The following is a 14,222-nucleotide window of genomic DNA, read 5'->3' as shown; positions in this document are numbered from 1 at the left end:
CAACATGGGGGTTTTGACAATTGTACTTCCTTCTGGGTGTTTTTTAAAATAATTTCAAAGCTACCAGTTCGGAGATATTGTTATGCAACTCTCCAGCAAGTGAGACTTGAAACTAAGTCTCCTGACTCTCAAGTAGGGGCTGTAGCAATGCCCCACAAGATCTTCCATGTTTGGATGATTGCTTAAAGCCTGAATTCGAAACATTTGCACAGTTCATTGCCTTACCAAATTTCTTTGTATCTAAATACAGAGTATTTAACTGAAGTGCATGCCGTGCTTTCCAAGGAATAAAACCCCAGAAAAATTGCAAGACCTTAATTACATAAACTGACCACAAAGGATAGAAACAGAAGTCATACCACAAACTTGTTCAGCCATTAATTAAGATAGGCTAATTTGCATTGGTTCATCTGTGCAAGGTGCTGTAATCCCCTTTTGGGAAATGAAAATCCCATCATCTTAAATTTACAGTTCATACAGAATCAACCGCTATGTGTAAAAGAGAATTCCAACCTTGGATCGCTGTTTCTGTGTGAGTTTCTGAATAACATTCCCGAAGGGTTGGGTTCTAATTTTATGCTCGATGATCCAACTTTGCCCCTGTTGTTCCAGATAGTTTGTTGAAGTCTTTACTTGCCAAGTTCTTGTAGTGGTACACCTGGTTTATGTAATCCAAAGTTAAACTGAATCTCATCAATGCAACCTGCAATCCGTTGCCCTGTATCATTGTTCACGCCTGCCTACTTTTTCTGAGTGGTGTAGCCAAGGCCTCATAGAACTTGGCAACCTTAACTGAAGATGGTAACTTCTGAACTGACTAATTCTTCTGGCCAGATGAGGATGTTACCAACTCAACCAGGTTTACTTCCAAATGCAACTTGACTTGTCCAATATGTTGAAAAAATGTATGACCAGAGTTACAAGGGTAGTGTTGGACAGAAAACTGACAGAAACTGAGTTGAGTGTGAAGTTTCTGCCTGGGTTCTGTTGTCAAGATGTCAGAGTCTTGTAAAGCTGTATAAATATAATGTAGTACCAGCCTTGAACCAGAGTTTGAATGATTTTTTTTTTAATCAACGTTGGGTGCACCACTTCAGTTTTGTACGTTCCTGGGATATTACTGTATCTGTTGCATCACATTGCTTTTTATTCTCTGTTTGCCTTTCAACTATTTGCGTCTTTTTTCTTCATTCTTCTATTTGAGCAATAGGTAGCATAGTGCAGGATTGAAATGGTGATACTGAAACAGTTTTGGTTTTGATGTTTTACCCATGGGTTGAGAGCATCACTGGGAAGGCCAGCATTGGTTGCATACTTGTAATTCAGCTGCTGGCTTGAAGTGCTCGAGTCTCTGTGATAGTATTCCCACAGAGCACTTCTCCAGTGGTGGTCAAAGAGACACGAATTTTCATCAGAGACAAGTGCTGAATTGGAGACGGTCATTGATAGTTATTGGCAATATCCAAATTTAACAAATTGATGCGGATGTTGCAGTGTATTCTGACAAATGGATGGCGGTTCTCAGCTGTAATCTGAGGAACAGAAGAAACTGAATGATGTTGACTGACGAGCAACCATGTGTCATGTAAGCGTAAATAGAGGAGAAAAGTTGCAAAAAGAATTGTAATGATGTTGCTGCTAATGTATTCAACTTTGGTACCAGCCTCCTGGAAAGATAATTCATTTTGAAGTTTGACAGTTGGCTTTGTCACTTGCCCCAAATCTACATCTTGTTTAAGGGTTTAGACAGTGCTGTAGTTGTTCGCAGAAATATCTTCTGTCTTTGTTGTACCCAGTTTGATTTTCACTCGGTACAAGCTGTCTGTGTAAGTACTAATTCACTGTTCATTCTTGCAGGTGCACGAATACCTCCGAAGCAAACTCTGCTCGCTATATGAAAACGACTGTATTTTTGACAAGTTCGAATGTTGTTGGAATGGTTGTGATAGGTACAGCAGATTCTTCTACAATGACATCTTCAACTGTTAATTTTCCTCTGGTTCAGTCCCTAATGCTGCTAACACTGTGTGGCCTCTGTACGGTATCATGGGACAGATGATTTCTTTATGCATGTGTTGCAGGTACAGTTTGAACCAGTGCTCAGCACCAGTTTGCACAATACATATCTAGGTTTTGTGTGTTTTGCCATGTAAGAACAGCTGGTCACTGTATACCTCTTAGTTTAATTTGGATCTGATATGACGGTTCTGTCACTGGAGAATTGAAACCATCTTTGTGCTCCTTTTATAGACTTGGTCAGCTAACGCTTGAGCCTCACAGGTCTTTTGTTCTATGGAGCACTATTGATAATATAGCCTTGTTGAGCACAGCTTTTTGGCCTTAAATCTCTAGTGGGCTTTGGAGAAGTTTGCAAAGTCCTTTCTATGTGTGGTTGTTGCTGATTCAAGCAGCGTAATTGTGCCAGTCGCCTCCAGAGGAAGATTGCTACATGATAGATAGTGTTTTTGGAGGTTAACAGATCACTTGGCATGTTGGCTGGTGGGTGAGTATGGGCTTTGTATCTGCGACAGGGGAGCCAGAATGTTTTCTCCTGAACCTGTTGATGCTGTGCTGAAGCCCCACTGATTTTTATCCTTGGTTTCGGCTGGGAAATAGTACGAGTGACTACTTGGATTTTTGTGTGCGTGGTTTATTCCAAATTTGGCATCGCGGGAGGTAGGTTTGACTTGATATCTAATTACTGCAAGAATGGGGCAGGCAGGTATATTGTCATTTTGAGTTGATGATTAGTCATAAAGTTCTAGTTTTGCTGTGCAGGATCACAGTCAAGTCCTGCTGGTGGGCCTCATTTGGGAGGATGACTTGAATGTAACACAGTTTGGTAGCAGAATTTAACTTAGTCATTTCAGTCCAGGAATTCTCGTTGTGACTATTTGCCTGTATCCTAAGTCTAGGGCACATGCTCTGCTTTCGCTTTCTTAGAAGCCATTGTTCAAAAGCAACTCGATCCTGTTTTTGTTGAAATATTGTTTATGTTTGAAAACAGTACTCTGTTAACAAGGTTTCTCTTAAGTAATGTCATCATTTAGGACAGTGATGTGAAAAACATGGTCGAAGCTCCACTGTGGCCTTGATGTGGTAACAACCTTAGGGTTTTTAATCAATCTGTTCCTTACCTTGGGAGCTGGTGGGACTTAACCCTGGGCCTCTTGGCTCATAGGTAGGGACCATTACCAAGACACCTCAAGACTCTGGTAACTTGAGTGTAGAACGGGCAACAGTTGATGTTGTCTAAATTGGCTAACTGGCTTGTTTGGGAGGGGGACTGGTGCAGTCAATGCCTGGCCAATGATAAAACCCAGTGTTACCTTGGAGAAATTGCTGAAATTTGCAACGATGAAAATGCCTGGCAGAGCAGTGTACAATGTTGTACCAAGGTGCCAAGCAAACATTTCAGATTGCAAAAGCATTCCATGTTTTGAATTTTTAAAATGCCTGTTCTCTTGCTTATAGCTGTTCTTTTTCTTAACCCTTCCAGTGTTGTCATGACTGGGTCGTACAACAATTTCTTCAGAATGTTCGACAGAAACACAAAACGGGACATTACGCTAGAGGCCTCCAGAGAGAACAGCAAACCACGGGCCATCCTGAAGCCACGCAGGGTGTGCTCAGGAGGCAAGAGGAAGAAGGACGAGATTAGTGTTGACAGTCTGGACTTCAACAAGAAGATCCTGCACACAGCCTGGCATCCTAAGGAAAACATCATTGCTGTAGCCACAACCAACAATCTGTATATATTCCAGGACAAAGTGAATTAAAACCAGTGCAGTGAAGCAAGAATCCGATTCCTGCTTAGTTAAGATAGCGTAGCCTTTATATCTTGTAAGAGAGAGGCCTAAACTGGCCCCCTCCCCCCTCCTCTCTTGAATCAGTGCCATTTGTAATGCACACCAGTCACGTTATCTGCGTTTCTTTTGCTCCTGACCCCCACCCTGCCCAAAATTCAGGCCATGTTTGCTAGTCATTTGGCATGGAGGGAGGTCGTCTCTTTGTTACAAATTATGGGCCACTACATAAGCATTTTACTGCATCAGACCTTCATTTAATCCACTCCTTTGCCTTCCATTGTGGTGAGGTCTTGAAGAAGAAGTCCTTCAGTCATGATATGGCAATGTTTTACTGTGTACCCTGATTATTGTAATGTTCTCTTTCCACCCCCCCGCCCCCGCCCCCGCTCCTCTTTTTATCGACAGACAGCTTGTTGTTAACGCTTGTGACATTCCTCCTCTGACCTCACAGATTCCTCCTGGCCCTGTTGGAGTTTAAAGGACATGAGCAGGTCACAGTTGGGTCATTGAGTCAGGTGGTTATTGTTGCATACGGATGTTTTAACAACCAACTGTAATTTTGCTGCCCTTGCCATTTCTGGCACAAGAGAAACCTACTGAATAAAAATGATAAAAAAAATAGCTCCTTTATTTGGTGCTTTTTCTTAATTGAAATGATGTGTATACTGTTAAACCCATGTACTATTATTTTAAACGAATGCATTAAAGAATGTGTCTAACACCGGTAAGTTTTACTGATGTTTGTGCTGGAATCTGAACCTTAAGTATTTTTTACTCGGTGTTAATAAACTTGTGCATTTTCAATGGGCCTGCAGTGGACGCAATGAAGTCCATCTTTGTTTTATTCTTCTTATTCTCCCAGTGGTTTCCTATAGTTGTCACATACACCACTTAAAGTGGGTTGATTTGCATCTGTGAATCATGATCTATAACTTAAATTATGGAACTTAATTACCCTCTCCTTGAGAAAATGCTCCTGGCCAAGAAAGATGATGAGAATGAGATTGGGATCAGCAGGTGGTGAGAAGTTGTGTTGCATTGATTTTTTTTTTCCCTGAGTTAGAAGTCCAATGCATCTTGTGGATCATGATATTTGCAGATTCCTTCGGAGCTGAGGTGAAACGACTGCCATACAGTGATCAACTCAATTCTTGTAACGTATTAATTGCGTGTGTTCGTACACTTACCATGAGGTGACCAAGGAAGGAAAGTAATACTGCAGTCATCTGTAGAAAGCAAAATCAGCTGTGTTTCTTGTGTTGTTGTTGAACCATTTCAATGATCATATTTGATAATCGTCTGAAGGAGATTTTATTAAAAGAGCCAAACAGTTAAATAATCCTGTTCTTCAAATTTCAAAATAGGATTAAGTCCAAATGATGCACTGCAACTGAAAGAATATAGCTACTTCTTTGCAGACCCAAAATCTTTTCATTCCATCAAGTAGTGTTCTTCAACCATTGCCGAAACTTAATTTTGTCGTCTCGATTACTGTGTTGTTGTTGCATCAACGTCAATTTTAGTGCATTTCATGAACATAGAAAACACCTCTCTGATGGGTGATGCAGAATGACACAACTTTGGCATTTTCCCATCCCGGGGCCTCACCTCACACAGGCTGTGTGACCACTGACACCATTAATTTCATCCTAGCTTTTCTGCAGTAGCTGATTTGAATAGAGAAACACATAAGGAGCCCCGGTCAGATTTCCACACTCAATTTGGTCAACAAATGGCATCTACAGTGCCACCCTGGTTCAGGCTGCTTGACTTGATACAGACAGAACACAGAGTACTGCACCTCTGCAGTACTATGTTAGATGTTCACTCATTGTTGGAAAGCATTCTTCATGTTGAACAACTGGTCGGTCACTGGTGTTCTTAAAAGACTGTCCTGCTCATGTGCTAAGAATTTCAGTGGTGCAGGAGTATTGCTGCCTGTCAACAGAGTACAGCAAACTCCTGGATGGATTTTTATAAAATTCCTTCATGGTCAGCATCCAGAACCAGTTGCAATTTTGAACAAGTGGATGCCTAGTGGAGTTACCCTCATTAACCACAAAAGGTAACACGTAGGCCTCAAGAGGAGGAGTGAAAGCCCTTTTTCACAAGAATGACAAACCTCACCAAATGTCTTGATCAGATGTGCACTTGGTTGCTTGAGCCTGCTTCACAATTCAGTAAGATCATGCTTGATCTGATTACTTAGCGTGCCTGCTGAGCACACTATCCTTTGTATTTTCTTCAACCCCGTTTTGATCCTGTTTGCCTTAAATGCACCACCCCTTAATTTTAAACATTGACTCCTTATTTGTGATTCTTCCACAAGAGATAAGAAACTTTCCACTGGCGCCCTGGCGAGAAGAGTTTAATCATCTGACATATGGGTGTTAAACGTTTAGTTAATTAAGATGAACTTGTCTCTCTCAAGCAAATTGTGAAGCAAATTTCAACCTGTTTCACCAGAACCTGAACTTTTTGATTTAACTTCAAAAGTAAAGTAAAATTTCAGTCTAATTTGTGTGCACAGTCATGTATTATATTGGGTTATGCAGAAGATGTTCAAATCCAGTTTTACACAGAATTCTCTGCTTAAATTGATGAAGTCTAAGACAAACCTAATGTTTCAGGTTGAGAAAAGTTGCTGATCTCATGGTATAGCCATTTCTACGTGGCTTTTGAGAGGTCCAACTTGGCAAGATGAGCCAGGATGAAGCAGACTTGTGTAATAGGGCATTGCAGGACTAATTCGTTAACCTGAGCGAAAAGCTAAATTCAGCATTTGTATATTTTGATGTGTTTTCTTCCATGCCTAGTTTTCTGTGGATGCTGGTTCAAAGTGTAAATCTTCACATCCAAGTTGACACACTATCAGCTTGTGCAGTGTGAATTGTTCCAATAGTTACCAAACAGCGGACTGAATATCACATTCTGGGAGTTTGTTCCTCTGCTATTACTCTTAAATCAACTGCTTCTACAGCTAGACTTGCCAACTGTTGCCTTGACAGTTCACTGTATGAAAGGAACTTGACCTTTGTTTTGTCTGCAGGATGACATGCTTTCACCATGAAATTTGTGTCCTCTAGGTGTGGCTGAATACCTAGGAACTATTTGGTACAGCACATGGTGATGGTTCAGCATATGGAATGTAGTAAAAGTTTGGCACATAGTGTGTGCTTCTAAAAGCAGGGAGAACGTTTGCTTGCATGATGCAAGTTTAATCCTTTGTGATCAGCGTTGGGCCAAATGGCCTGTTTCCACACTATAGGGATTCTATGGTTCTTGAACCCCATTCTATCTGCCTTGTGCCTGTTGCCAGTAGCCTTCAGGAAATATTTACAGGTTTGTTTAAAATTATATCACAAATCCTGTTGATAGGTTGCAACGTAGCCACTGGACAAATACAGTCTGAACATTGAGGTAGGCATGCAACTGAAAGGAAAAAAAAAGGGAGTTATTTACTGTGTATCTTTAGAAGATGAATGATTTTGCCTGTAAGTTGATTGATAACTTCCAGTTTTTGTTTTCTTTGCAATTGTTTCCTGAAGGAACTTAGTTGAGGTATAGTTTCAGTGCTGGTGCTTGTGCATTTCCTCTTCCCCAGAAGTCAGTCTTCATGATCCTGTACGGTGAGTATTGATGGGCATTAAATGTGGATATTAATCACTCCATGTTAGTAAATGCTTTACTGTAACGGTCACTAAATAGAGACCAAGAATGACGCAGAGCCATTTGTGTGTCTATAAGACCAGTTAACATAAGCTGGGGCTCAAAATTGATATTTTCTTGGAGGTCTGACATATATTAGACTCTGCTTCTTTGACTGTTGAACAATGAGTAAATGCTGTGGCCTGAACCTGAATGAGTCATTGGCCAGGAATAAAATCAGCTTTGAAAGTTTCAATCGAATGGCTAGCTAGCCCTTGTGTATGATTTGGTAGTGGGAGTTATTTATCTTATTGTTGGTGTTGGGTGTCCAGATTACTTTTGAATCTCCCTTTTCTCTGCTGAAGGTTTCCAATTGTTGGGTTAAACACAGTGAAGTCATAGAGTGACACAGCATGGAAGTAGACCCTTTGGCCCAATTCATCCATGGTAACCAGATAGCCAAAACTAATACAGCCGCACTTGCCACGATTTGGCCCATATCCCTGTAAACCCTTGCTGTTCACGTAGCCATATACATGCGTTTTAAATGTTACAATTGTACCAGCCTCCTCCACTTGCTGTAACAACTCATTCCATACATGCAACAGCCTTTGTGTAAAAGAAATTGCCGCTTAAATCCCTTTTAAATCTTTCCCCTTTCACCTTAAACCTATGCCCTCTAGGTTAGGACTCCCCATCGCTGGGAAAAAGACCTTGGCTATTCACCATAAAGATGCCTGTCATGATATTCTAAACCCGTAAAGTCATCCTCTAGCCTCTTGTTATAATGCAAACTCTCCAGTCCTGTCACTGTTCTTTGTATATCTTTCTTGAACACTCTAAAGTTGAACAATGTACTTCCTGGAGAAGGCTGACTAGAATTGCACACAGTATTAGAAAAGTGGCCTCACCAATGTCCTGTACAGCCACAACGTGACCTCCCATGTCCTATACTTAATGCACTGACCAATGAAGGCAAGTATGCCAAGTACCTTCACCACTCTGTCAAGTTGCGACTCCACGTAGAAGAAATTATCCACCTTCATCTGACATTAACTGTGCAGGTCCTGTCCTGGTTTGCCTGACCAAAATGGAACACCTCATGTATCTAAATTATACTCCCATCTACCGTTCCTTGGCCCATTGGCCCTGCTGATAAAGTCCCGTTGGGGATAATTGAGATGAATGTCTTCACTGTCCATTACATCACCTGTTTTGGTGGCTTATGCAAATTTACTAGCTGCACCCGACAGTTCACATGCAAATCATTAATGTAAATGACAAAAAAAAACAGTGGACCCAGCACTGATCCTTGGGCCACACCACTGGTCACAGACCTCCAGCACCACCCTCTGCCTCCTACCTTCAAGCTAATTTTATGTCCAATTGAATAGCAAGTTCCAGCTGATTGTTAATCGTGTCCATTTTGTCCCTCAAGGATCATGTCGTTCCTGAAAATAATGACAGATTGAGTTTTTATTTTGAATTTCATATTCCTACCTATCACAGTAACTTATGATTCCCTTGCAGAAGCTGACCTTTGCCTTAACAAAATTTAATGACCCCCCCGACCCACCCACTGCCACCATCATCACCATTACCTGACACGCTGCCTTCCAAAATAGCACCATCCTCTGGGACGAAAAGGTCTTTTGCATCTCTGACCTAAAAGGAGATCCATTTATTTTCAGAAAACTGTCCCTTGAATTTTGGATGCACGAGAAGTAATATTTTTCTAAGTCCTTGTCAAGACCAGTGAGCATGGTAAATACATCAATTAGTGACTCCTTAGTCATCTTAACTCAAGTGGAATCAAGTCCACCATGTGCAATCTCTATTTTAAGACAAGCCATTATTCCAGTTGACAATATAGTCACCTCTGGACTACCTCCAATATTGTTTCCTCTAAGAAGTTAGGTTCATGGAAAATCGCAAGTCAGTAATGCATTTACACAGGTCTGAACTGAAGGTAAACTGAGCGGTAAATATGATAATCCGGCATTACAGCTCTGTCTGAACGTCATTTGTTGAAACAGGATCGCTAAACAGATTATGTGATGCTCAGTCTGATTCTTGTTTTTGTGACCTTGCACTGAGTGAATTAGCTGCCACAGGAGAGTGACTGCACTTCAGACAAGTTTATTTCCTGGCAAATTATGCATATTGGGGCATCTTGAAGTTGTGTAAGATAATTGATAAAGCTAAGCGCTGCTAAATGGTTGCCTGTGAAAAATGAAAGAAGGAAAATCTTGCTGACATCACCAACTGTTCGTAAATTGCCAGGTTATACTAGGTGTGGCTTGATAGAACTGAAATTGGCAGTTGGTTTGAGGTTTTATTTGAGATGATTTTTGATCAAGTTTATTGGTGGTATAAGGAAGTTTTTTTGCAAGTCACTGTTAAAGTGGACTCTGGAATTTCACTTCAAATAAAACTTGAACAATTGTAAAATTTAGCCCAGGAGCTGCAGTGTTCAGAGCATTTGGGAAGATGAGGGCAATACAAAACATTTAACCGCAATGTTCTTGGGCTTGAAACACTGTAGTGACCCAGGAAAAAAAACAGCATGGTATCTAAAGAATGTAACCAGTGAGCTGGTATCAGACAAGCTTTGCATGTGGACCCAATCTCCTGCTCTGAGCTGTTTTAACAGGGATAGGTAGATCTGCTAAGTATTTCTCTGACTCATCGTTAGTTTTGTTTTTGATGTTCTGCATTTTTTGTTTTAGAAGTAAACTATTTTTCTTGTCCAGTTTCTTGATTGATGAGATGCTGTTTCCTGTTGTGAACTAGATTTGATTCTTGGTTTGTGTTGAAATGCTGACCTAATGTAATGTTGAAAAATAATGGCCTATGAGAGAGTGTGATTGTTCAGGTGAGAACGTAGATATGCCAGGGAAAATTCTGCTGCCAATCACAATATAATAACTAACTAAATGCTTTTGGTGAGCATGACAAATACATGGGCTGGTTCATTTTTAATCTTTTTGAGATTTACATTTCTGACCGTGGTTTGCCACCCTTGCCACAAAATCACTGAATTTGGTTAAGCAATGAAAGATTTCTAGACTAAGTATAAAGTATCTAGAGTAGAGTAGTAAAATAAAGAGCTCACTGAATTCGCATCTGCATTAGCGGCTGAGACATCTTAAGTGTCGTTTAATTTGATGGAGTGAAGAGAATGGCTGTGTCAAAAAAGATGGCTATTGTGATTTATTTCAGTGAAGTGCAGAGTAAATGGTTGAACTAATAGTTGAAGTTGCATTTTCGCCATTTGTCTGTATTTGCTGCTGTCAGCAAAGTGCACATCTACTTAGTTGGCTACCAGATCCTGCACAATTTGAGTCAAAAATGATGCCCAGGTTATGTTCTCATGTTGCCCTCAGTGCAGCACATCCTCTGCTTTGGGCCACCAATGCATGTTCAGATTCCTGGTTACCCCAATTATGCACGATATGAAAGATTACTCATTTGAGTTGTGGGTCAAATTAAAAATTCTTCACCTTCCGCATGAATGGTGGATGAAAAGAAAGCAGTGCAGGATGAGCTGAGGGCAGTTGGACACTGTCCTAACCTGTATTTCTCTTGTTCAGTGTCTCAAGTGCAGAAGAACAGCCCTGATTCCTTGACACAGCATTGCGTTAAAGGACCAGAGCAGCCTGAGGGAAGTGTGTTACTATGAATTGTGTTCATGGGAAATGGGACGGCGTCTGAAGAATTGAGAAAAGTCAGTTCAACTGTACTCTTCTACAGCTATTTAAATTCTGACTGTTTGCCAGCTAGATGTTTCACCAGCAAAACCAGGTTGGCAGGTAAGAGTTAAATTTTATTATGATACATCAATTGATTTTAACTTTATGCCAGAACAAGTACATGGAAGTTTAAGTCAGGTACTTGATAAAATGAATTTTAAGTTTTCACCTGTTGAACTCTTCGTATAATGTCAAATCAAGCTTGGATAAAGTTTTTGCATTTATTTCATGAAGTGTACCAACATTGGAATTGGTTGACTGTGTTGATATCGCAATGATATATATTGTCATGCTCACAACCTGAAACTGGGTCAGGGTTTAAGATCTGCAGGTGAAGAAACAATAGTGCAGGTTGAAAGAATGAATACAAAGCTCCAGGGAAGCTGTGGAGAGGTTGAATCTTCAGTGGTGATGTTGAATTTATTTACAAGGTTAGCTGAATACTACTTACATTCTGTTTAATGAAAAAAAAATTCATTAATTCTTGCCACTCAAACACTATCTGAAAGTACAATAAGGACACTTGCATCAGGAGAGGGTGGAAGAAATGAAACAGATGAAAATGCAACAGTTTTGAATTATTCCTTAAAGAGCAACAAGTGTGCTGATCTTTCAGGTCATTTACCCTGTCTGCAGTTGATGTGGCAGTGAGTCCCCAAACACCTCCATCTGACCCAGAAAATTAGTGTTTTCAAGTACAGCATTAGGCTGGGAAATTATACTTCTTTTTCCCTACGTACGAATATTGAAAATGAATTAAATAATCTCTTCAGTGTAATACAGCTGAGCTCCAAATGTGTCAAATTGTAATCTGGACACTAATCTGGTACAAACTTTTGTCTCAAAAATGCTCCAGATTGAAAATACAGGCGCCCCAAAAGCGCAGAATCAGAAGAATACAGTCAAAACTCTAAGTCTGCATGACCATTCTGTGAGAAAGGTGGCCATTACCTCCCCATAGAAACAGTCTGAACACTATTTAAGACACATGAATGGATGGTGACAGAAACTAAGCAACATTTGGGTCTCCCTCATTCGGGTAGTGTGATAGAAATCAAGCCTGTCTATTTCTGAAGTCATCACAGAAGTTCAAAATTATACCAAGTTTGCACACTTTGTAAAGTTGGTGTATTTTTAGACCTGGATTGATACAAAGCATTGGACAAGCTTCTGGATTGAACAAAAGTTAGGATTCGTTACAAGAAATTAGACTCTAGTGTCAGGTAAACAGTTATAAACTGTAGACAAGGCACAAATAAAAAATTCATGTTGCCTTATGAACTCCCCTTTGTGCTGTTGAAACAGGTGAGGTAAATAGCTTATGGACGGAGGGGAACATGGTAAAACATTTAAGTTATCTTGGTCCTCGGGTAATTTTGTTGATGTGATCCCAAATGCAAGAGCTTGGCATCAGTTGGCCTTCTCTCACTTAGGTCCACCGGTTGGGAAGAGACACAAAATGGCTGGAATATTTTGGGCAAGTCTGTGAATATCTGGTTAAAAGTTACTGCATGCGCTGATTGTTGCAGGAAATATGAAGTGGTTTTCTTCCGGTTTATGATAAGCTTTGACTTTGGAATGCAGAACTGAGTACCCCTTGCGTTTTGATGTGTTCACAGCTCCAAGCTGTTTAGTCACCTGAGAACCAATCAGACAGTTGTTGGCAAGAAAAAAAGGTGTCTGTCATTGATTTGTGGACTACTGTCTACTTCACATTCAACTTCTTGTTGCCAGCAACAGCTGCTGTGGCCCACCCCTTGGCTTCAGATTGTCTGTAACTCTGCAATTACTGTTTGTTGAAACAGTTATTCCCATGATGTCCGACGTGGGAGTCGGATTACTTTTCAAAACTGCAGACACCTTGTCAAATACTTGATGGTACGATGTTTCTCATTTCAGTCTCCACTTGTTAAAATACAAGTAAAAGACAGGGTCCTCAGATGCATATGTTACTAACCAACACTGTACGGTCCATCAGATCCAAAAACTTGCAAATAATGTTCCTGATGACTTTGGTTTCTTTTCATCTTTCAATATGAAACAAAATTGCGGAAGAATTGGGAAACCTTTATGTTAATCCTGTCTCTGACCTTGGATCGATGATTCTCCTCGTGGGAAGTTGCAATGCACAGGATCTGAGTTTCTTAACTTTCCTTGAGACATTGTCATTGAACGCAAGATCTTATCAGAGGTGTGAACAATGACTTTGACTTTCAATCTTATTTATCAATTTTTTAACAAACAGTGTCGGATGCTGTAATCACATGGAACTACCCTGATGATAGTGTACAATTGGGGTCTCAGAAGAAATCATGAACCAAGCCATACAACCTAAATGGTGAAATTGGTAACATGGTTAAAGAAGAACAGGTCTCTTGAATGGAACAGAAGATAGAAGTTGCATGAACTTTTTCATACGAATACTTATGTTGTTGACTTCAAATTAGTTGACCCTGAGGTGCAGCCGAATGCTGAACCGATGATAGATTGAATTCGACAGAAAAATGTATCGATGTGTTAGAAAAGGGACCTGTTGAGCATGTTTCAGAGATAGCAGGAACTGCATATGCTGGAGAATCTGAAGAAGGGAAGAGACCCAGAACTTCAGCCTTCTTGCTCCTCTGCTGCTTGGCTGACTGTGTTCATCCAGCTCTACACCTTGTTGTCTCTGAGCTTGTTGTCCCATTTGGAATGCGTGCTTCTTCTGGCTCTCGAGAGAAAACAGATTATTTTAACGTTTGGAACATTTCTGAACGAGGTAGGAAGGTATTTGATATGCTGATCTTCAACAGTAATAGCTTTTAAAAAGCTGGAAATTGTAAGGAATTTCATGCATGAGGGCCACAATTTACATCATTGTTAATATTAGATCTGTGATTGAGGGAAACAAGGCATCTCAGGTGCAGGACAAGTAAGCTCCTGAACAAATTTGCCTTTGCCTATTAGAATGGATCTGATGTATGGTTCACTGGAGTCATGAACTGATTACTCTAAGCTGGAATAATATTTATAA

At 40.4% G+C, this 14,222-nt stretch overlaps 1 protein-coding gene across 3 annotated transcripts in view; it reads left to right on the top strand.

Moving 5' to 3' along the window:
• The window catches only part of ppp2r2aa (protein phosphatase 2, regulatory subunit B, alpha a), a 58,786-nt gene extending 54,178 nt beyond the window's left edge, over nucleotides 1-4,608 (top strand). For 2 of the 3 annotated variants that reach the window (XM_048523126.2, XM_048523124.2), the window contains exons 8-9: nucleotides 1,858-1,949; nucleotides 3,500-4,608. In XM_048523126.2, coding sequence (XP_048379083.1) covers nucleotides 1,858-1,949; nucleotides 3,500-3,779 — 372 coding nt within the window. In that variant the 3' untranslated portion in view covers nucleotides 3,780-4,608. The remainder of the gene's footprint in view (nucleotides 1-1,857; nucleotides 1,950-3,499) is intronic. The other variant, XM_048523125.2, reaches the window with a different exon arrangement.
• The last annotated feature ends 9,614 nt before the right edge of the window (nucleotides 4,609-14,222 follow it).

The sequence above is a fragment of the Stegostoma tigrinum genome, chromosome 40 (assembly GCF_030684315.1).
Source record: "Stegostoma tigrinum isolate sSteTig4 chromosome 40, sSteTig4.hap1, whole genome shotgun sequence".
Classification (NCBI taxonomy): domain Eukaryota; kingdom Metazoa; phylum Chordata; class Chondrichthyes; order Orectolobiformes; family Stegostomatidae; genus Stegostoma; species Stegostoma tigrinum.
This window is presented reverse-complemented; position numbering and strand designations above follow the sequence as displayed.